The sequence below is a fragment of the Telopea speciosissima genome, chromosome 10 (assembly GCF_018873765.1).
Source record: "Telopea speciosissima isolate NSW1024214 ecotype Mountain lineage chromosome 10, Tspe_v1, whole genome shotgun sequence".
NCBI lineage: Eukaryota > Viridiplantae > Streptophyta > Magnoliopsida > Proteales > Proteaceae > Telopea > Telopea speciosissima.
Window position 1 is genome coordinate 7,069,482 of NC_057925.1, and position 25,448 is coordinate 7,094,929.

General features: G+C 37.0%; 1 protein-coding gene and 1 non-coding gene across 2 annotated transcripts; one reads left to right on the forward strand and one right to left on the reverse strand.

The window, feature by feature from the left end:
• Positions 1 to 10,329: 10,329 nt before the first annotated feature.
• TRNAA-AGC lies at positions 10,330 to 10,402 on the forward strand. Its single transcript has one exon. It is a non-coding gene; the product is annotated as a tRNA-Ala (tRNA).
• Positions 10,403 to 11,136: 734 nt separating this feature from the next.
• On the reverse strand, positions 11,137 to 11,978 carry LOC122642802. The gene is made up of 2 exons (XM_043836403.1): positions 11,385 to 11,978; positions 11,137 to 11,280 (listed from the first exon to the last, which is right to left on the reverse strand). The coding sequence occupies exons 1-2, from the start codon at positions 11,964 to 11,966 to the stop codon at positions 11,155 to 11,157; spliced, it is 708 nt and encodes a 235-aa protein (XP_043692338.1). The 5' UTR covers positions 11,967 to 11,978; the 3' UTR covers positions 11,137 to 11,154.
• Positions 11,979 to 25,448: the final 13,470 nt, after the last annotated feature.

The following is a 25,448-nucleotide window of genomic DNA, read 5'->3' on the forward strand; positions in this document are numbered from 1 at the left end:
GTTCTTAAACAATTTATCTTCCCACAACTATATAAAGCAAAGTTCAAGCATACAGTATACATAATTAGATTCGAGCAAAAAATAAAAAAGTATACATAATTAGACATGAGATCGGCTTCCATCGATTCTAATTAGATTGATCGTAATCAGTTCGAAATCGGATGGTATCCAATGAAAAATCCTAAAAATGAGAATAAAGCAAAAGAAGAAAATATTTCTCAAAATCTATGGTTATTTAGAATTTGGGCATGAGTTCTTTGTCGGGAAGCGTAACCCCTATCGGTGCATGGGGGTGGGGATTTCCACCTTTCATTGGGCCGGGGAAGGGCGATCATTCCCCCCACCCCCTCCCCTAACTATGTCTGGATGTGGGCAGTACACTCCTCCACAGGAACTTTTCTTCTTAAAATATTTTCATTCTAAAAATTTGGAGATCTGATCTTACTTGTATGTTTTGTGATATAACCACTCTTACCTGACCATTGACGTACTGACACGTGTCATCCATTCAGGTTAGGTCGGCCCGGCCGACCTGAATTTAGGAGTATCTAAACCCAAGTAGATCGGTAGGACGTGGCAACCCGAACGGAATTGAGAATGATGATCAGATCGGTATAACCATGATCGATCTGAGCTTCAGATATCCATCAACCAGCCCACACGATGAGGACAGGATCGCTTCACCCATGTCACGTAGACAGCGTGAACTAGGGTCATGCATCTGGGATGACCCTCCGGACAGGTGTCAACACAGGCAGAGCTCCACCCATGCATCCGCTAGATCGAAGTAACGGTTTGGCATCGACGAAGAGCCTATGACGGTCTAAGACATAGAACCTATAAATAACCAGGCATCACTTAGGTAAAGAGGATTGAATTAGCTCAAGTTTTTACCACCTAGAGATTATCTTTGTACGCGATCTAATTTTGGCATCGGAGCTCATTCCGCCAACTCAGACCGGCATTCCTCAGCCCGAACTTACTGTTTTGTAGGATGGTTCGACCCCAGATGAGCAAGTCCAGATCACATCATAATACTTAGCTTTGCAGATTTCTTTATTATCATAAGTGATGCAACTTTTTACTCCTTTTGATGGGAATGAATTCTGCATAGTATATGGTGCTCCACAGACTGAAGATTCTTTTAACCTTTTTCCTTCCCTTTCCAAATATATGTCTGTGGCAAGTGATAATAAAAATGTGAGAGATGACTTCCTAGAATGAAGATTCTTCCACCATTATAGGGAAGAACTCTATTATTGGAATTTCTGGATGGCAATTGGAAATTTATTTAACTTTCCAGAGGTGAAAAGGCCAAGCATTTCCTTGTGTCAGAAACTATTTTGTTATTTAATTCCTCCTTTTTGCTTTATTTCTTCTTTTGTTTTTTTGGTAAACCTTTTTGCTTTATTTCAATTTCCGATGGTTTCATTATTCAATCCCCCACACGTATTGTTCACTTCCACCATTATGGGGAGTAGGACCCGGTTCGTTCTACTATCATTTAATTAATAGATTAAAAAAGAGGGAAGAGATTTGCTGCTAGGATGCGTGGCTCCTGCATGTGTGCACACAAGCATCCAATGCAAGGGGTAGGATGGTCTTTTTCTTGTGAGAAAATAGTAACCAAATAACCACCAAGATTTTTCTTACCAATTTGTAAAATAATTAACTTAATTTGAAACTTTATATATATATATATATATATATTTTTTTTTTCCATTAGAAAGAAAACCTTATAAACCAAGACTTACAAATATGAAGAAAGACAACTTTATACTTAAGACATTGTTTGGTATGCATTCTTGTTTTGGAACGTTAGGTTGTGTTTAATATGTATTCTTGGAATGTATTCGAGGTCGATTTCACATTCTCGAATGATAAAAATAGTTGTTTTTATTGTCCAAAAATGCAAAATCGACCTAGAATACATTCCAAGAATGCATACCAAACACAACATTAAAAACTTTGTTTGGCATACATTCCATTCTCAAATCCTTGGAATTCGAACACGGTCAAGAATGCAATCATAGGGGAGAAATTTAAAAGGAAGGAATAAGAAGTGAACTTTGACAAGATTGTAGTGACGAGCTCCAACTTCCATACAAGTGAATTCACCTTCAAGTGTTGCATCAGACTGGAAGGTTGTTATCCCTTAGTATCCCCTTTGGTATTATTCTCTACGTCGCCCACTCTCAAACAGCTGCCCTCCCAGAGCTCATTTCCGTTACTCATTTAAGGTTTTCTTCCTCATCACTATGCCTAGTGAAGTATAACGTTTCAGTATTTGTCACATGACAATATATGGGTTAGTCCATATGATAGAAGGTGAGGAGGATTCTCTTTTTTTATAATTTCAACTTAAAATGAGTAGAGGAAATAGTTAAAATTACAAATGATGTCATTTTGTGTTTTATATTCATCTTCATTTGATTACCTTTTGATAATTTTATTAAAACTTTGAATTAGAGTCTGAGCAACTTCCCTTGTTTATTTTAGATTAAAATTTGGTCATTGAAATATACGTAGCGTCCTCTATCACATGGACTAACACATGTATACAAAATGGCAAATAATGAAGCGTTATAATTCAAAATTGAGCATAATGACAACCTAAAAATACCCAATTATTGTGACCCTTGGTTTTTTTGTTTTTTTTAATGGTGAGAAAATAAAAATATATAAAAGAAGGATAATAAAGTCTGTACAATGTTATCATACAAAACAAAGTCATGCTGCTTATCAGCTACATGTCTAGTTAAGATGTTAGTGAACTCCCAAATATGGGCATTCTTTGTGATGGTGAAGGGAATGTTAGAACTTGACTTTGATACTTTCATCCATAGGGGGATCAAACTCCAAAGCCGCACCGCTGTAGTTGAGGATAGAATAATATCCTTGTTGCAGCAACAAATCTCCTTGATCTTATAACCTAGTTGTGAAGAATGATCCAATCCCTGGACAAGACCAAAAAGTTCGGTCTCCAAAATCCTTTTAGTTCCCAAAAAAACTGCAGTTATTAAAATAATATGTCCTTTCAACAAAATGGAATATATCCACCCTGATCTCTTCAAAGGATGATAAGTTATTCTTATGCAAATCAAAATAGGATAATGTAATATAGACAATGAATCCAGGCAAGATAATAAAAAGTTTTCACATCAATGCAGGATAAACATCTCATAGGATTAAGTGGGGGAAGGGGGTAAAATAGTCAAATCATATAACCAAGTATGAGTATTGTTGATGACCCACATAGGATCAGGTTTAACAGATTCATGTATCACCTTATTTCTGGTGCCAAATGAAATAACAAGTTATAATAAAAACCAAGAACAACCATCTAGTAGACGCCTTATCTAGGTGTTTATAAGAGAGAAAAGAAACACAAAGCTAAACCATAGAGGAGTGGAAGAGATACTCCGTTCTCAATCCCAAGGGGCTTGCCACCCATATATGCTTAGACCAATCACATGAAAGGAAGAGGTGCTAGATGGATTCAACCCAAGATCCACAAAATACACAACAAGAATCGATCTGGGTCCATTTTGAGAGAGTCGCTTTGACAGAGATCCATGCATGTAAAACACGCCAAAAAAATAGTTTGAATTGTGAGTGAATAGGAAGCTTCCAAAGAAAGCGCTACCAACATGAGTCTCTAACTTGTTTAGACGGTCTCAAAGTAGATTGAATAAAATCGACTGCTAAACTAGTAGTGAATCTACCATATTAAGAGATAGAACATCTCCAACCGTCTGCAGTGTTAGTTAAAGTCAATTTAGAGCAAGCAAATACATAACATGTCGGGAGAAAGGAAGGGATGGAAGATATATTCAATCTATTATTATCAAAGTAACTACAAACAAAATCCGTTTTGAAATCATCATGCAAAAAATAGTTGAACAATAGCCTGGAATTGATTTCACCACGGGTCAATCCAGAAAAAAAGAGGTTATGTGATCACCAATTTGGCAAAACCTTATTTTTTAGGGTTGATGGCATACGCTATACTATTCCACGAGCAAAACCTTTTTTTTTTTTTGGCATACCTTAGGATTGAAAGTGGGTGTGTGGTTCTTATTCCTATTTTGCAAAGACCTTTTTTTAGACTCGAACCCACGACTACTAGATAGTAATAGAACGGCAACAAGGTTAAAACTATGAATCAATAATAAGAACAATTTCAAAAAAAAAAAAAATATATATATATATATATATTTTTTTTTTAATTCAATACTGTTTTGAAATGTCCTGTATTGGCTGAGGGCGATTGAAATTTGATTGGACTTGATCGGAATCAGATTAAATCAAAATAAGTGATGTTAATTAAGCTGTCCAATCTCAGAATAGATTCTATTTCTAGAGCACATTCTGAGACAATTCTTCTCCATCTATTGTTTTATATTTTACGCGCTAGACGCATAATCTACTTTGAAAATGCATATCAAGCAAAGCCCAAAATTAAGAACAGTCACCAACTTAATTATTTTAAATAACACGTGTCATAATAAAACCCATGTTCAAGATTCCAGAGATCTTAAAAATAGCAACTAATAATTTCTTTTTCACAAAAAAAATATGTATATATATTGGGTGCATTCCCTCTGTCACACACAGACAGATAGAGAGAGGAACATGTGCCAGTACTTAATAAATTTTTTTAAAAGAAAAATCTATGTTCCAAAGGATTTAAAATTGTCATTTTTGAAAATGATTTCTGAATAGGGAATGAGTACCATCTTGACTATGACATTAATTAATATATGAGACTTCATCCATGATACCTGATTTTTTTTCCATAAAAAATGATACCTGATTTTTGTTTTTTTTTTCTTTTTTTTTTTTCTTTCTTATTTATTAGGAAAAGGAAAAAAAAAAAAGTTAAATAGATACAAGAAAACACTAATGCATACCAAGACATTGAAAGGGCATCAAAAAGTCAAAAACAAAAATAAGAAAAGAAAACTCATTGAATATTTCTTTTCAAATTAATAGTTTTTTTTTTATGATTGAATTTATATCATTATAGGTGAAGCAGAAGTGAAGAGAGAATCTCTTCATCTATGATGATTTGATGTTATGATTAAATTTAGGAAAGAATGAGATTTTATCCACTGCTATACTCATCGTGCGGTGCTGCAAGTGTCATGTGTGTCATGTGGGGCCCATTGTGCACACATGGCACCTATAACACCACACAATGAGTACAACAACGCTGCACTTACAACAACGAACAATGATCCGAAAGAAATCTCTTCAATATGTGCCACACAGATCCATCATAAAAGGGTGGCCCCTTTCTCAAAGGCGTTGAAGGGTACTCAGAAACATCATCTGTAAAATATTTTCTTGGTCCATGCAACCCCCTTTGTTCTTGATTTGACTTGAGAGATATATTGTCCAACAAATTAAGAGCACACTAAAAAACATTATTTCATGATTGAAATTTCTGTATTTTATATGTTTGAAATGTGCAGATCACTTTTTCCATCCAACGTATCATTCTCATGAACATCAATTTCAAGGACTAGCTAGGACTTAAAATAACTTAACTCACACTTTTAGATTTCCAACTACCCTAAAGAATAATTTAAAGTCTTTCACTTATAATATAAGAAAATATCTCTTCAGTCTTCACAGGTTGTTTAAGCAGCTTTTGTCTAACACATTGGTTTTCTTTTATGTGGATACAGGATTTTGGCCATTATGATTATTGGACAAATAAGATATGGTCTAGATCAAGTATCTGTTTTTTTCCTATTTCTTATAATTTAAATTACTGCAAGCTATTTTCAAAATTATTGACATTTCAATATCCTTCAAATTATGCCTTTGTAAGTTTTTGATCGATACATCAAAAGCTCCGGAACTGATAGAACACGTTAAATTAAATTTTTTAACCTTTCTCATACTAGGTTGATCCAATCTAACACTCATACACTAGAATGGATCCCATTAAACACATAACAGCTTTATTTTCTCCACATGGAATATGCACTCTAACCATTTTCAAATGGTTGAGGCTCACAAAGACAACAAGTCTGCAAAGTTTTGTCATTAGCTTTAGTTACCACATGGCCAGGGAGAGAGATACCCAAATATATGGATACATGCAGCCCTTGGATTATGGGTGTCAATCGATCGATTCGATTTGGTAAGGTTTGGTCTGGTTTAGAATTAACATGTATAAATAAGAAAATTAATGAAAAATCCTAATTTTTTATGGGTTCCGATTTCTTATCAGGTTACTATTGATCTAGTCACATTTTCATATCGTGTTTGGTTCATATTTTGATTGGTCTGTGCATTTTTTTTGTTCCTATCATTTCGGTTTCTATAGATCCCATAAAACCCCAACCCAAAACCAAACCACTAAGGAACAATTCGCTCCAAGCTATACCTATCGATTTCAACCGATCCAATCGATTCGGACTTAACTTTGAGACCCTTACCATGAAGAGGTTGGATCAGGTTCTCGTATGAAAATCATTCTCGTAAGTCCTAATGTACACAAATGGAATCCAAGAGAGTGAGTAGATTTCATCTGTACACCTAAGGGTTTGCGATAATGATTTTCGTACAAAAACCTCATCTGGACTCTACCATGGATACATCTCACTTTTTTTTTTTCTTTTCATTTAACTTCTAAGTTTCAAAATTCAACTACTTAGAAATCACTCAAAGGTAAAAACATTTTTTAAGAAAAAACATAAATTATAATATTTTTTGGTTGAAAAACCATAAATTATAATCCTTAGAATCATAACCCAACCATTTTTCAACTGAATATTAACTACAAATGGGGGTAGTAACATGGTACATTATAAGTACCTAAGAATAAAATAAATATCTACCCGATAAGATATCAGGTGAGCTTAGTTGAATTATCCCACATTACAGTATTACACAACTTGCTTTACTATTTTTTTCTACTTCTTGGGAAATGGAAATTCAGTTATTTTATAAAAATAAAATATTTCTCTTTTATGGTGAATATTGAAGTGGGTCCTACCTGCCAAATCAATCTCAATCATCTATGGCCATGAGTATGACTGTTGCCGTCCGATCAACAAAACCTTTAATGTGTTTTTCTTTTTTTCCTTTTTTTTTTTTTTGTTGTTTGGTGGGCTCTGAGGTTTTAAAGCTTAATTACCCAAAATGGAAAGTTCCCCAAAATAGGAAATTCTTTGGGGGTAGTTATAATCGACAAAATAATGCTCCTAAACTTAATTATTTAGTGTTGATTGTAGATACTTCATTCTAAAACCGTGGAGACATGCACCACCATGATGATAGGATGTCCTTGGATAGTATATGGGGTCTATTTTTTAGTTTTGGAGGTCATGTGTAATTTACACGGTTTTAGTAATTCATATCAGGATTAGTTTTGGTCGATATCAATCCAGATCAGTTTAAATCGAGTCGAATCGAATGAATTTATCCATGTTTTTTTTTTAAAACAATCAGCTTTTTTTTAACTCTTGGTCTGTATCGATTGATTGATGCGGGATCATCCCAGAACTGATATCAACATCTACCTATCCTGATTCAGGTGACTCAATAACGACTCCTCAAACCATAGTAACTCCTATGTAACGTTTTGAACCATAGTAAAGCAAAAATGTGTTTAAAACGGTGTTCTTGTTTTTACTGTTGTAAATTTGTTTTCTCATTTGTTTCCTAACAATATCGAAAAAACGACGAACGACAAGTATTTTGAATTTAAATGTGTTTAAAACACGTTCCTATTTTTTTGACATTTTTTAAGACCTTAGACTTGTTAAAGAATAGCTTACTTAATTGAGTATATCTTTCTCTACTAAACTCTAATTGATTTGATTCTTTCGCCAACATAAAGTTGACTCTAAGGACCACATTTCTCATGCTATCACCTTTAATTCGTGTTCAATGCACGGATGCCGGAATTGAACTACAAAGTGATGTTTGAAAAGTGTTTCAAGCATCACTCTGAGCTGATAGTGTATTGGTTGTGTTGACAACAATGAACAATACCATAGCCAAGTGACATTGTTCAACAATACACTGGACATGTTTTTTTATGGTGTATGAATTTGGAATTGTATTTTGGACGGTATGTGTTAAAACTTATTATGGGTTTTGGAATATATATATGCACTAAACTTTGATGTTATAGCTGTTTTGAAACATTAGATGCAAATATTCAGATAATAATTCCTCAATTTATATTTTTTGTGTCCCATTTTTTTACTGTATAGTTCAAAGTTTTACGCCATTTAAAACATGTACCGTATGTTTTCATTTTTTTTGTCATTCCCGTTTTTTGTTAACTATGTTTTGAAATTTTCATATTTTCTATCTCTTCAGATGGATTTTATTTACTCACTTTCAAATGGATTTTCCAATAGAATGTTCTAAGTATTGTGTCACATGAAAATGCAATAAGAAGGGCATGATCTAAATTAGCCTCTAATCAAGCTTCATAACAATTTCTTTCATCCATTTTAAGTTTTTAAGGTGGATATATTGCCACATCATCATCTTTCCAATTGAATACAAACTTGACAAGTATAATTAAAGATACCATGAAACCTACTTTTATATTATATGGGCTCATGTTATTTGTGGCTACACCCAGACACATGAGGCTGCCACTCAGGAGGCAAAGTGGTCATTGCACCCACCCCCGTATGTCTAGGCGCAGCCTGCGCCCCCAGCAGAGAAAACATTCTCTCATATTATATTTAAAACTTTGATTGCCCTCCATATAGGAAGTACTAAGTCCCACCACCCCAACACTCCTTTTATTTATTTCCATTATTAATGTTATGGAGACTTGTCATTGGGAAACTCCTTGCCTCTTGGGTCACAGCCACGAGGCCCCATCTGCCCGAATGTTTATCCGTTATTGTGCACTGTAGCGCTGCTGTGCCATTGTGCGGCGCAGCAGCAGCCATATGTGCACAGGGGGCCCCATTATGCACACATGGCCTCTGCTGCACCGCATGATGGCACAGCAGCGGATAAAGATCCCATCTGCCCTACACCTAGAAAAATAATTGCCCATTGATCAGTACTTTAAGATCTCACTCTTCTTAGTCAAAAAAACCCTTTAGAATCCTTTACAAAAGACCACGTGTTATCTTAGATGACATTTGTATTGAAATGGTTGAATCAGCGTGGGAGGTGATTTATTAAGATTGGGTTTCTCAACCCTTCTCATTTATTAGATTGACAATTTATGAACTATTTGTCACGTGGTGAATTTTGATTTGCCCTCATAAAAATTTGTACATGTATTTTGTTCAAGTATTTTTAATAATTTTGATAATTGTATAAAGATTTCTGATTTTCTATAGCAATGACTCTTGCAAGTTTGATAGTTTTTAATCACATAGAATAATGATTTGACAAGTTACTTTGAACCTTTAAAATAAATGGTTTGTCAAATTAGTTGTTTATCTCAACCATAGAGTTTACTAAATATTGCGGTTTTTGTTGATATTTCAACTTGAAATATATATGTATATATATATCTTCTATAGTTACTTATGGATGTCAAATATGTCTGCAATTTTTACCAAATCTAATGCTGATGTTGACAACATATCTATAAAATCTTAGTCCCAATCAAATTTTCAAGTCCCACCAAATTGAAGGATGTGTACAAACAGGTTTTGGCACAAGAGAAGAAATTTTTTGTTCCTCTAAATTTATTTTATTTTTAATTAACATATCATTATCTCTACACAAGTATCTGGGCCAATGGGAGAGCACACCTATATATCTATCTAGGGGGCAGAGGCGTCACTTAACAGTATCCTATGAGAGAGCGTAGAAAACAACACCAAATATTGATCTTTGTCCCATAAATCTCATATATAATATTATTTATGTATTGATTTTACTCATAAATTTTTTAGTATTTTAAAACAAGGTGGGGTTTTAGATGACCAATAAATTTAACAAGTGATAATAATTATCAATAATCAAAATATTAAAGCTGACCGCCACATGTTAAAGTAACCGACTTTATTTGTAGGGACTAAAGAATACATATCACATAACATAAAATATACAATAATTTACCCTAAAAAAAACATTAAAATTATTAAATAAAGACGAGTAGCTACTCTGGTCTTTTATGATGCAGGGACATTTCTAATCAGGGAAAGGGTCCCACTGGTATCAAGGTTTTAGTGCACGGTATGGGAACGGGTATTAGTGACCCCAAAATCAATACGATATCGACTGTATTGATCACAAATGTACCTGAATTTCTTTTAAAAAATGAGTTTTGTGACCATTTTACCCTTTCTCATTAAAGTTTAGGAAAAGATTATGGTACAAGGGGATGTAGCTCAGATGGTAGAGCGCTCGCTTAGCATGCGAGAGGTACGGGGATCGATACCCCGCATCTCCATTAATTGATTTTTTCCGGCGCCTCTCTTTTTGGTTCAGAAAGGTTTGCAGCTTTGAGAGGAACCTACGGCTTAAGAGACCCATTGCTTTCTCTTTCCATTGATTTTTTTGTCCCTTTTTGGTAAGCCTTTCCATTGATCTCCATTGACACTTTTTTTTTAAGCACTAGGTTTGCAGGTTCAATAGTAGCCAAAAGAAGAATGGCTATCCTCTCAAGTCTCACCTTCCATTGCAGCTTTAACAGGAGCCATGGCTTAGGGAAGCATGGCTTTCCCTTTCTCTCACCTTCCATTGATCCATTAAATTTTGCATCCAATGAGTTCATCAATTTTCTGCTCTGCATTGGAACAAAACGTCTTTCTTTTCCCCCCTTTTTAATCTCTTATTTAGGGAAAGGGGAATATAAAGAAAAAACAGAGAAGGACAAGATTCACAAGAGTAAAAGCTGCAAACAGTGGTTCAACAAGCTGTCCTTTTTCAAGTTTCAACTCCAAAAACTCTCTCAATACTATTCAAGATTGAAAGCTCTCTTTTTCATCTACAAACTCTCTCAATCCTGTTCAAGAACAGATTAAACAGAAAGGAAACTGGAGAGGAAAAAAAAAGTAGCTGAGACTAAACAGGAGTTAATTTTAAATTAATACGCCGACACCCAACCAAATCACATCCAAAGGAGGAAAAAAAATGGAAAACTACAAAGATGAGATGCGTGGAATGAGTGGTGACTGGTGAGGCGGTTGATCATTCAGTCAATCAGTCCAGCTGGTCATATGTTCTCTTCAGAGAAGAAGATGACTTCCTTAATCTGTGAAGCTTGGAAGCTAGTTGCTGTAATCTAGCTTTAAACAGAGCAGGGGATTTATCCAACCCATCACAAACCTGAAATCAAAACAAGAAAATAAAACCAACCCAGTTCAGTAAATCAAAAATTGAGTAATGGGTACCAAACACATTAATAGAAAGAGATTTGAAGCAATGCAGACCTTGCACTCAGTGTGATGTAGTATCTTGCTTCCATCACGGCAATGGGTAGAGCGAATAAGTTGAAGGTGATGAGCTTCAAGTTCATCTAATATGGCAGAAAGTGGGAGAACCTGTGACGTTCCCTTAGGATTCGTATCGGCTAGTGACACGTTGACTCGGTCCCCTCTGATCCGAATCGACACACTTGACGGCGGCTCCGGCGAGACTCGGATGTCATATTCCGACGAGTCAGAAGAAGCAGAGTGGCGGTCCACCAGCGGTACCGGCGATGGTGACCCCCTAGAGGAAGCAGAGGAAGGGGAGTCTTTCCTATTCTGGAGCGATCGGAGGCGAGCGACAGCCAAAGGGATGTACTTGATGATCTCTTCGAGGATTGCTGACTGTTCTTTGCGGACAGTTTTGGCGTGTGGGAGAAGAGCGTGGAGGGAGAGGAAGAGCTCTCGCATCGATTTACGCCGCTCCCGCTCGGCCAACTTGTGACGCTCTCGAGCGTCGACGCAGCCTCTGGCGGTGGTTGCGTCGCCTGATTTGCCGTCTGAGACTGATTCCACTCCGTCACATTCTTTCCAATCGAATGCCATGATCGCTTCTTTTTTTTCGGAGAGTTCCAACTTGTTTCTTCCGGGTACTGAGCAGAGAGGGGAAGAGGTATCTCTGTTTCTTCTTTACAGTTTCCCTCTCGTGTTGTCATTTATAGTACAGAAAAAGCTCTCTCTCTCTCTCTCTCTCTCTCTCTCTCTCTCTCCTATAGGTGGACGGAGGATGGAATCCACCCAAGGTGTATGGTTTAAGCCATAGACCCAATGTGAAAGCTTCTATTAGGGAACCCCTTAATTACCAAACAAAAAAGCCAAAAATGTGGCACAATTAATTACGTGTCATTGTTGGCTCAATATCCTACATGGGTTTTAAGACATGTGGCAAATTTTTACCTATCTGATAGTTATGATCTCTTCTATAGTAGTCACATGTCATGTTTGATGATCTAATTTAACCATATGGTTCATGGGAATTTTTCCTTTAATGTTAGATCCTTTTTTTTTTGCTAAATATGTAAGCGGAAAAGAAAGAGAAACCCTGGTTACACTAAGCCTCCTCCTCCCCCCCCCCCCCTCAATCTAAGGGTGTTAATCGGTTTGGAATCAATTATTCACTTTGGTTTTGGTTTCGATTCGGTTCCAGAGAGTGTTGTGTGATCCAAAATCGAACTGCGAATCAAATCGATTCTAAAATTCGATACTCAAACCAAACTTGCTCAGTTTCGGTTCTTATTCGGTTCTGAAATTCGGTTCAATTAGATTCTTACATGGTTTGGTGTCGGTTCCTCTACTCAGTCCATATACTATAATAAATATAGTATTATAAAGGATTAGATACACGTACCCCCGAAAGTGCACCCAATATTCCTCATGCCCCCCTAAGGTTCTAACAATTTCGCACGCACCCCCTGAAAATTCCACGTACCACCCCTACTTTTCAACTTAAAGCCATTTAAGTCCATACCGTTAATTTCAGACGTTAAATAATAAATTTGGACCATTCAAAGTCCTCCATTGCACATGTTTATACAATCGTACCACCATAAATAATTTTCTCACAACTTATCATATATTAGAGTTGCTCATATATTACCTCTAATTTATTCATTTTTTATTTTATCTTTTTTATTTTAACCAGTCATCCTTCTCAACATTTTCCGTTTCAACTACAGTAAATATGTTTACATCTTGTTTCTTTATTGCCCAACATTCAGCTTCATACATCATTATCGGTTGTACAACTATTTTTCTTTTGAGTTTTAAATGAATATGTTGATCACATAACATTTTGAACACATCCCTCCACTTCATCTACCTTATTTTAATTTTTTGTACAATATCATCCTCAAACTCTCTTTTTTATTTTAACCAGTCATCCTTCTCACTGTCCGAGTGAAGTTAAGTCGTCATTTTCGCCTCCCTATGAGAGGAACTGGACAACTGTACCGGACAGGAACCGACCAAGATAAAAATTCTTTAACATAGAACATCTTTCTTATTAATATTTTTTTCTTTTTCTCAGCATCCAAACATAGCCTTAGGGTACAACTTTCATAGTAAATTGGGAAAATTACATGACTAGTTACTTTTGGATTTTCATTTACAAAATTGTCCACCCTATGTTTGAGTTAACAGAAATAGACAAAAACAAGTTTAGTTTTATAAAACTAGACAAAACAGTGACTCTCCTTCATCCTTTGTCTTCCTTGACAGTTCCCCTCTGAAAAAATCTCTTTTATTTTCCTCTATTACTTGGGGTAGAAGAGAATGGCAGTGGTGGAGATAGGGGTGGAGTTGTAGGGAACAAAGGATGCTTGGGCGAGAAGGCAATGGCAGGGGTAAAAATGTCTAAAATAGTAAGTGTGGGAGGAAAAGACTATTTTGTCCAGTTTTATAAACCTTAACTTGTTTTTATCTATTTTTATTAATTCAAACATAGGATGAATAATTTTGTAAATAAAAATCTAAAAATAGCTAATCATGTAATTTTCCCAATTAAATTCGAGTATGAGATTTGGCATAATCTAAATGATTTGAAAGATATCTCTATACAGTCAAAGTTGATGGTACAGTAAAGAAAATTTTTACTCTTCTTGTTGTAGAAAAACTCTTTTTATATTCCCAAGCAAAAAGATCTCGAGATGCTGATAGTTTATATGTAGTGTACGGCGTTAGATATGAATCTGAAAGTTTTGCAGGTTTGCAGGTTTTTTGTTTTTTTTTGCTTATTGGGTAAGATTGCAGGTTTCTCATATAGTAAAGGGTGTACATCATCCCCCTCCCCTCTAAGTATCTATAATATCAAACCCCTCCTCTAAGTTTTGAATAATCTCTTATTTTTGAAAAAATTCTATCAACCGTACCCGGCTAAGAGTGATAAAATAACAGTTCAAAAGACAATATTACCCTCACTTCTTTCTTCTTCTTAGTGTGCCTGATTCCAACACAAAAACGATTGATTCCAGAATCAATGGAGATTGACCTCCAATCGGTAATGGTCTTGTCGAAAACTAACAGTAGTAAAAAAAAATGGCAACCACCACCGCCTCTGGTACCTTAAAAAGGCAACAATGAAAAATTTATTCTCAAATGCCTTAAAAGCAACATTGTACAGAGTGAAAACGGCAGATACTTCTTCCTGTAAACATAATCTCCGTGAGATGTAGATTAAGGGAGAGAGAGAGAGAGAGAGAAAGAGAGCCTCTCTTATCCAAAGCAAAGGGGTTTTGAGGTTCGGAGCTAATTTAAGGATTCAGAGATTCGTGTCACGCCAATCGATCTCAGCTGATAAAAACAATTAAAGAGAAGTACGATGTACCTACAGAAAAACAAAGATTGAATCAACTTACCTAGGAAGAGGATCGGCGGAAAGTAGTAGAGGGGTTTCGCAAAGGGATTTCGGCGGTGGTGCTAGCGGTGGAAGAGGATCGGAGGCGGCAGTGGTAGCGATGATGTTGGTGCTGGCAGAAGAAGAAGAAGAATAAACGTATAGAGGAAGAAGAGGAACCACAAAAGGGAAAGTAGGGAAGGGCAAAATTGGAATAGAATTATACTAAGGGTATTTTGGGGTTTTAGAAATTTTGTACATGCCCACTTCTGGGGGTGCAAGTTTCGCCCTGACGGCCCGAACCTGCCCTGAGCCCGAACAAGGCCTGGGTTGAGATACCTTGCCCCTGAGGGTGGGTTAAAGTCAAGAATTTCTGACCCGGAGTCAGGGTCGGGCCGGATCAGGGTTGAGGCCTCGGTTGAGCCCGACCCTGTCTTCTATTTTTTGTTTTTGTTCTTGTTCTTTCTTCTTTCTTCTTCTTTTTCTTCTTCTTCCCTGGCAAACCCATGCATCTTCCTTTCCCAGCCTAACCAGCCCATTCATCTCCCTTTCCCAGCTTGGCCAGCCCATACATCTCCTTTTCTCAGCTTGGCCAGCCCATGCATCTCCATTCCCCCCTCCCCCATGGCTAGGGCCAATCAGGGTCAACCCAGTCCGACCCTAAGGGCGGGTCAGGGTTGGGCTGGGGTTTTAATAGGCCCGGCCCAACCCGACCCTGTTGCAGCCCTACCCACTTCATCACTTAATGACGTTTTTTAACAGTTAAGGCATGATTGATAGAATCTTGGGAAAGTAGGGGAGGGTATTATCATTATTCAAAACTTGGGGGTAGGGTTTGATATTATGGATACTTAGAGGGGAGGGGGATGATATTTACCCTATAGTAAAAGGAATCCAAGTCATTTACGTGTGTATTGAAAAAACAGTTTTAAGAACACTGTCCCCAAAACTGTTTTGCAAAAAATCTCACCAAACGGGGGATTATATGCTCGGTGTCTTTTAGGGGTGTCAACGGGCCGGTTCGGGCTTTTCGGTTTCGGTGTGACTTTTATAGAAATCGAAACCAAACCATTAAGAAATATTCGGTTTCGGTGCGATTTGGTTTCGTGTCGGTTTCGGTTTATGATAACGGGTTGATATCGGTTTGGATTCGGTTTGGTACCTGTTTTATATAACTAGTAAGGTCCGGTTAGTGCTAATTTTTCTTCTCTTTCTCTTTTAAGTACATAAAATATTTCAAATACAATGCATCTTTGTATCCTATGTCCTATGGCCTATGGATACAATTGGTTGGGTAATCACTAACAAAGGATATGAGATAAAGTGAGAAACTATCACAACACATTTAGGGAGCAATGGGGCATTAGGCATTTACTGATTTACTCATTTATAGGGTTAGGTCCGTTCGATTTGGGTTCGGGCCTAACGGTTCAGACTACCGGTGCACCGTCGGGCTAGCCCAAACCAAACCAAACCGTTTGCCTTTCTGGATCCACAAACCAAACCGAACCATTAAGAGTTCGGTCCGGTGTGGTCCGGGCTGGTTCGGGTTGGGTATTGACACCCCTAGTGTCTTTCATGTCTTCCTTATAAGTTATAACCTCTCTCTCTCTCTCTCTCTCTCTCTCTCTCTCTCTCTCTCTCTCTCAGGTTCTCTCCCGGTATAGTTCATCCGGTTTCTCTCATAGGGGACAAAAATGACAACCTTACCCCCTGTCCGAACACACTGCCCCTTGGGGTCCACCCCCCTCTTATTAGAGGCACTAGGGAACTGTACCGGGCAGAGAACCTGAGAGGATATTTTTGCTTCTCTCTCTCTCTCTCTCTCTCTCTCTTGGGAAACTAACGGTGTCAAAGTTCAATTAGAACCGGTTGGATTGAACGAAATCAAATGGTTTAGTTTGGATTGAATCGAATCGAATATTTTTTGGTCTACTTTTGGGTTGGGATTTTAATGCATTAGACTAACAGTAGATATCAAAACCAAACCAAATCGATTGAATGCACAGATCGAAACCGAAAAGCATATTGAATTTAATACAAATTTGAAACCGGATTAATAATAATAAGAATTCGGGGAAAAAAAATACAGAAATTTTCTATTGATTTCCTTATGTATACATATAGAACCAAAACAGCACCGGATCGATCCGATAGTAACTTGATTACAAACCGTTGATAAGAATCAAATCTAAACAAAAACTTCGTTTATGGTTTGTTTTCAGATTGGCCCGATAACATATTGTAATCGATTCAACTCAACCAAAATCAAACCAAATCAATCGTTTTTATTATTATTATTATTTTTTTTTTAACAAATCTCATTGAGGGCCCGTAGACTACTAGGGGCTTGCATCCCAACTCAAGGAAGGGCAAATAAAGGTTGGGGTGTGAATGGTTAAGGAGAGAATAATAGGATGTTGAAGACGAATCGAACAAGCGATCTCTCCTTGGATTTAGGTCAAGGCTCTAAAGGTGTCAAATGGTACGATATCCGGTATTTGGTACGGTATCAAAACCAAACAACCCATACCGATATCGTACTGTAAAGTATCAATTTGATAAATAGTTTTATTTGGTATGTATATGATATAGTATAAGGTATTTGTTATACGATTATTCATATATATATATATATATATATATATATATATATATATATATATATATATATATATATATATATTTAATACATATATACTTATATATATTATTTATTATATATAAATTAGTATATATGTATAAGTATATATTATGACAATATGATACAATACCAGTATTTGGTACAATATCTGTATTTACCATCAGTATCAACCTCCATATCGATACCATATTGTATCGAGTACGATACAATTTTTTCATACTATTACCATATCGAATTATATTCGATACGGTATGGATAATTCGATAAACGGTTTGGATACCAAATTTAGGGCTCTACTGTACTAGCAGCCACCACCCTGCCAAGACCCTGCCAAGAGGCCCTTTCCAAACCGACCAATTGACAAAAACGCACGAGGCAACATGCATGAATTACAACTGGACATATTAACGAGGGTATTTTGGTCAATATATATCATGAGCAATTATTGATTTCTTTAATTTGACTTTGACCAACTACCCAGGCCGCAGTTTTGAACAAAGTTCAGACTTCAGGTTTCAGAAAGACTGATTTGAACCACGTTGAAAGAGATTTTCTCTCTTTTAAAATTTTCTTTTGCAGTGCATTGGGACACGGTTGGCTAATCGAAACCGTTGGATAAAAAAAAATTGAAAAGTGTAACTTTATCGTTGGGCACAGGAATTTTCTATTTCAAAGCTATTTTTTTGTACAGTTCATCTAATTGTATCTTTTGTCCTATTACCCTGAAAGTTGGGAGTTAAGACTTAATCAAGACACGTTGATAACTGATACGTGATTAGGGCATCAAATCATTCTAATCCTTTTTTTAAAGGTAAAGCACAAATAAAGGATCAAATTTAATACTAATCAAAAAGCTGAAGGTTTGTGGTTGTCAAAAAGTACTGAAGTTATGTTAATAAATCAAGGATTTTTTTTTTGGGGTAAATTAATAAATCAAGGATCAAATGTTATGATAAGTTGAAAGCTTTTTGTGTTAGTCAAAAAGTATTAAAGTGGTATGTTAATAATGAAGGATCAAATTTAATACTAATCTTTCTTCAAAAAAGAAAAAATTTAATACTAATCAACTATTATCAACGCATATCGTATTGATATCGATATGATGCCATACACGATATATCACGTCATAATACAATCCCGCGACATGGTGTAATCTGATCATCATATGTAGCAATCCGATCGCAATCTAGATTTTTTGTCTATCATTCTTTTCTTCCTCTTTGTGCAACTGAATTCATTTTCAATATCAAATCATTATTGATTCGATACGAGATTGACCCATATCGTATCGATAATGATATGATACAATACACGATATATATTGCTACGATGATCAAGCTATATTGCAAATTGCGAAATATCGCAATTCACACCATATCGTGATATTGCATATCGTGATCATCATAGCGCATGTGGTATGTTGCCCTTGTGTTTAGACACAGGGGTAGGCGAAATGACTATCCCGTCATCAGTAAATTCCGCCTTTTCATGGGGGCGCAACAATCATTTCGCTTGCCATTGTGTCTGCGCATAGGGGTAACGCACCACACGCGCCTAGGTAGCATTCTTTCTCCCATGTATTATTCATACTTTTTGTACTAATCATTATATTATGTGAATAGGGTTTCTAAAAGCATGTTTAGAAAATACTAATCAAATGGTTTTTTTTGGTGAAATTATTCCTATGGTTAATAGTAATAAAAAAAACTTTTTTTTTTTTAATCTGATGTAACATTTTTGGATCATTTTGTCGGTGTGGTGAGTTATCATGGGATGCGGCTATAATCCTTATCTTATCTCTCTATGGTATAGTTATCTGGGTAACAATATGAGAGTGGCAGACTTAGGAGATACGGATTGGTTGGTTAGCACTTTATCAAGTTGTGCAACATAATTACGGCTGTTATCCTTTACATGCCCCCGCAAGCGAAGCGGTCGGGTACAGATGGTGAGCTTGTCTCGTAGAAGCCAAAACCGTGGAGTGGGGAGTCCTTTAGTCATCAAATTAGCAAGTTGATCAGAACTGGGCACAAACCGGATGCATAGACGATTGCCTGCAACCTGCTTGTGAACAAAGTGATAGTCGATCTCAATGTGCTTGGTGCGAACATGGAAGAGGGGGTTAGCAACCAAGCATGTAGCACCAATGTTGTCATAGTAGAGAAATAGCGGCGGGGTAGTCATACCAAGATCAAGAAACAATTGGCGAAGCCATAGGAGTTCAGCGGATGCATTTGCAATGCCCTTGTATTCTGCCTCAGAGGAGGATCGGGCGACAGTGGGTTGCTTTGTGGCTGTTGATCCACTACTAAAAGCATCTATTGCAGAATCTTTTGAAACAAAGAATTAATAGAATGCACTTCACTCTGCAAGCCCATGATAAGTACAACAAGCTCAAGATGGCTAAAGCCCAATAAGCATTTGGGCTGAAATTGAAAGCAGCTAAGTACAGGTATGCTCAGGCCCATATCTGGTTGGGCCGGGCCGGAACAAGCCTGGGCTGCATCCCTAACCTTTGTATATGTATAGATGTATGCAAGAAAAAGGCCAATAGATGAAGTATCATATTTTACATTTGATATACATCATTGATTTCTCATATTAAATTATTAAGCCAATTTGCAATTTTTCTTTCTCATGAATTTTTTTTATTATTTTCTCTCACATGTTTTGAAAATATAAGTCGTATAAATGATACCTTTTTCAAGATATCCATTGGTACCCTCTCTCATTAAACATATAATTGTTTACATAAACTAATTTTTTTCTATTTTTTTATATAAAAAATTACATAAAACGACAAAAACATAGAAAAACACTGCCTGCTTAATCTTGGGAGGGTGGGCATGGGTTGAGTCCAGGGGGACACAAGGTTGGGACTGCTTTTCTCCATACAAAAAAAAAATTACAAATAAAGTCTATAATTGTACCAACCTAATCAGCTCCTTGTATTTAAATACGTTGTCATCTTAGTAGTGGATCAACATTTGCCAACAAGCCATTGATTGTCGAAAAGATATTGTTTGCTCAATTATAGACACACTAATTTTTAGATATTCTTTTCTCTTTTGTGTGTGTGTGTGTGTGGGTAGGGGAGAGTAACACTAATTTTAAGGGAGTTAAGAAAAATAACTCTGTCTAGGAGTGTCGCTTACGCCAGTACTCCCATGAGTGCATCTCTCTCCTCCCCATATGAAAAGACACTTGTATCCCCTTGTTTAGAGGATGAGAAAGATGGACACATGGGAGTGCTGACATAAGCCACACTCTCGAATAGAAAGCGACTTTCTAATTATGCATTTTATCTAAACCTTGCAGTGGGTATGGGGAGGGGAAGAGTTCAAAGTAGAGATGGGGCGGGGAGTTGCAAGGGGAGGGCAGGGTCTGGGTTGAAGGAGGGGGAGGGAGATACAGAGGTTTGCAATGAGTGGGGTGGGGTGGGGGAGCCAGAGTGGGAGAGGGAGAGGGAGGGTAGGCATATTCGGGTGCAACACCGGAGTGTTAGAAAAACAACGCCAAGAAATGGGGATTTTGCAGAAGAAAACGAAAATAAAGAGAATAACAAACACACGCACACACACAACACCAAGGATTTTACGTTGTTCACCCCCAAGTAGATAGGCTACATCAACGATCGGAGATAGGAAATGGTTTCACTACTTCTGAAGCAAAAGTTACAAACCCTCATATCTCACACACCCTCACAAAGAGACAAGAATACTTTATAGGAGAACCCTAACCCAAAAAAGTACAGAAATGCCCCTAGAACTAGTTCGGACCAGAACCCAACATATGTGCATATACATATCATTTTGAAGGTCTCGTCGAACTCTACAAGATGCAAAGCCTATAGCATTGATGTATGCACTTTAAAACCATTCTGACGAGTTTCTAAGGTAAAATGGCCCACCAAAAATTCGTCACAATACTTTCTAGACTAAGATCAGGCTTCACCAATAACACGGATTTGAATTTTTATTCGTTGCTGTAACTGGAGGGCTGCAGTGTGTAGGGATGTCAATTATAGATCCGCACTGGTAGAACCGATCAATTCCAATCGATGAAAAACCGAGACCGATACGATCAATTTGCAAACATGCCGGGCTTGAGAACCAATCGGTCGTTCCCGGTGTATACTGAGAGACCGACGGTCAGCCCGACTCCATGACCAAAATCTGTTGCTAATGACCTTTTTATGGTTAAGATATTAATGGGCTCTGAACACGTGAATGTGTATTTGACTAATATATATCGATTTATAAAATACTGATTAATAATGATTTGACATGACAAGATATCTATTGACAGAAGTTAGAAGATATATTAAAATATTTACCCACAAAGGCACAAACCCCAATTTATCTCTCATAATTATCCCTAAAAAATCTGATAATTATCCCTAAAAAAGCTTGAAAGCCTCTTCGAATTGTTAAAGGGCCGAGTGCTGTTGTCTATTGGGGCGATCTTGCCACACCTTCAGCGTCTTCAAGCCACGCAAGGTTGCCTTGATTAAAAATCGAACACTGATCGATCGAAATAAAACAGTATCATGATCGAAATAAAACAGTATCATGTTCAGTTTATGCAAGTCTGAATGGTTAAACGATCGAACACGGTGCAACCTAAAAAATTGGTGAAGTCCGGCTAGGCCCGATCGAACCCGATCTCTTGACACCTCTAGCAATGTGCATTGTGTGGCACAACAGTGGCCATGTGTGCATAGCAAACCCCACTGTATGCACATGACCACGGCTACACTGCACGATACGCACAGCAACACTTCAATTACAACAGCGGATAAAGGTCCCACGGATTTGCACTTGTAGTGTGGAGGGACAATAGGGAAGAGAGATAGACACATAAAGGTGAGAAGGAGATGAAATAGTGGTTTGTGGTGGAGACAGAGGAGGAGGGAGAGGGTGATGTCCGAGCAGCAACAGTGAATCATTGGTGATGTTATAAGTGGTGATTTGAATAAATGAAATATTTGTTTCATAAACGATCAATAAGATACTAGAGTGTAAAATTACATCACACATTTACAGGAAAATTATCTCCTCCAATTTGCTGATCGGCCCAATTTCCTAATTCCTCTAATAGGGGGATGGTGGATCCCACCTGAACAGAATGTTTGGGCATAAATGGAGAGGTCATGTCAGTCTCCCTTTGTTAGAGGAATTGGGAACTGGGCCGGGCAGCCCTGCAGATGATAAAGATCCCACATTTACGTGTAGTCCTCTCGGCATACTTTTTCTCTCCCTTTGACTTTTTTAAAAATTTGTGGCGGAGACTTTGTTGTACTCTCTCTTTGTTTCACTCAAGTCTCAACCTACCACATTTTGTTCCTTACCTCTTTTTCATTTTTCCCCACTTTTTGGTCCGCCATGCAAAAGAAAGAATTCAGTGACACTTAAATGTCGATTTCTTTTTATCTTTTATTATTTCTGATTTTGCCTTGTAGAAGAGACTGATGGGTAGATGATATGAAGTTTGTCAATAAGGAAAAATGTTTTTGAAAACAGCCAAAATATTATATAATTTGGTAAACAAAATTTACAAATGAGGTAATTGGGGATTGAGGCCCTATGCCCTTAACTCTCCCCTTTGGGAAGTCTATAACCCTTTTAGGAGTATAGAGATAGAGCCTGTGTGGGCTCAAAAAGCCCATGTCTAACTTTCCTTTCAGAAGCCCACTAACATTCTTTCTTTTTCCCTTTTCAAGAATATTCAAGACATCTTCAGCCACCACTTAAAACCTAAATTTAATGTTCTTTAAAGTCAGTCAATGCTGGTAGGATTTATCCTTCACCAAATGTCCATCCCATGTGTCTCACGTTCAAAGAGGGAACTCACTCTGTGAGTATCTCATTTGGTAGAGATGGAGGTGAATGGACTTTAAAGCAGAGAGCCAGAGACCTGAGTGATGAAATTTTTTTTTAATAAAAATGGAGTTATAAAGGGAAGTAGAGAAAAAGAATGTCACAGAAGTATTTCTTTATTTTCCATCTTTTTCTCACATTCTTGACTGGTTAAATTTCCTAATTTTTCCCTCTTTATCACATGTTTTGGGGGTAAATACCATTGTTACGTGTTTTTATTTTAATTATTAATTTAATTTTAATAATTATTATTTTAATTATTTATTTATATATATCATGGGAGAGAGTTAAGGGATAATTGGGTGGTGCTGTACGTGGGTCTTGTGGAGAAGTTATAGAAGTTATAACTACTTCTTAGCAGGAATATATTAAATGAATGAATATGATTTGAATCCCCTAATTTTTTTAAATTTTTTTTGGTGAAAAATAGATTTATTGAAATTGACAACCATGTGCAAAACCATTAGCTTCAGATACACAAAGTCTATGAAGCCAAGGAATGGAATTTACCCAATTTGAATCCCCTAATTTATCTCTTAGAGATAAAGTAAGCTTCCTCACGGCCTCACCTAAGCCAAACGCCATTGCTTCGTCTGTAAAGCATATTCTCTTTCTCTTCCTCTTTCTCCCCCTAATATTTTTCTCTTTTATTTTATTTTATTTTTAGATTATTTTACTTCGTATCAACTATTTTATTACATTATTTAGTAAGAGTATGTAGTTTTTTACTTGATAAAGAAAAACCACAAGACCTTCTTATAGGGTATTTTTTTTCTATTGGATTCTAAAGACTATAAATAATTTGAAGTTCAAAGATTACGAATGATTCCATATGAACGGAATCAATTTATATTTTCCCATTATTTTTAAAAAATCGTGTTCTTCAGTGGAAATGTAAGGATGACACAAGATTCTATCGATGGATCATATTCTTCACATTCTTCTCTCTTTGCGAATGAAAGAATACTTAGCCCCTTTTAAAAAAATTCTAACGTTACAAAAATCACTTCATAACTAATTAGGGGTGTCAATGGATCGGGTTGGGCCGGGCCTGCCTAAACCCTGACCCTGACCCTGACCCAACCTTGGCAGGGTCAAGAAACCCTCAACCCTAACCCGACCCTGCCAGGGTTTTGCTTGACCCGATCCGACCTGACCCAACCCTGCCAGGGTTGAGGGACCTATTCCAAATTCAGGTCACATCAGAATCAATGCAAAAATTCCTTTAATTAGCCTGAAAAATGATACCTGTCTTGGTCGATTCATGATTTTTGAAACCCTTAACGCTAGTAGAAGAGAGAACGGCAGCCATAACCACCAACCTAAATCCCCAATAAACAACCTCCATGGCTACACAGACACAGTACACTCTGTCTTCTTGATTCCCCAAACCAACATAAAGACGAATTTTTTTTATCTCAATTTTTAGAGATATACCAAAAGTTCAGAAAATTATAGATTTCAAATCGATCACCCAAATCAGAAAATAACAGAAAGTAACTCTAACCTCCGTTAAGGTTATCGAACAGCCGAGGTTCAGAGCTTGAAGAATGAAGAAGTATGAGTTTCGGACTAGGCGATTAGGTTTCTGCAAGTTTTATGATTTTCTCAGCCTACACAAAACAAAATAACGAATCTAGGAAGGAGGAACCGAGGAAGAAGAAGGCTAGTCGAGCGACCGCTTTCTCAGTTTCTCGTGGATGAAGAATGAAGGGTGAAAAACTGAAAATGAAAAGGGAATATGGGATTAGGGTTATCATCTCTTATGGGTATTTTGGTATTTTCAGATATATAAATGTTTATAACTAATTCAGGGTCGGGGTCGGGCCGGGCCGGGCTAAGCCCAGGGTCTTAACCCAGACCCGACCCGACCCTGCCAGGGTCAGCCAAAAACTCAACCCTAACCCGCCCTTCGGGCTGGGAGATCAGGGTCGGGTCTGGGCCGGGCTCAGGGCGGGTTCGGGCAGGTTCGAGCCAGCCGGGCATTATTGACACCCCTATAACTAATTATTCTGGATCCAATCTGCCAACCATTGACCCAATATTGTAAAGAGTGGAATCCATTATATTGAAAGTGATGTTAAAGCAAACTTTATTTTTTAAGATAGGCTTGGCTAGCATTACTCAATACTTTTGAAGATGATATATCTCCACTAATGAAGAGAGAAATGCCT

Coding starts and splice junctions, on each gene's coding strand:
- LOC122642802 (XM_043836403.1), bottom strand. CDS start 11,966: ATGGCATTCGATTGGAAAGAATGTGACGGAGTGGAATCAGTCTCAGAC. Junction 11,281..11,384: donor TACATCACACTGAGTGCAAG/GTCTGCATTGCT, acceptor TTTTGATTTCAG/GTTTGTGATGGGTTGGATAA.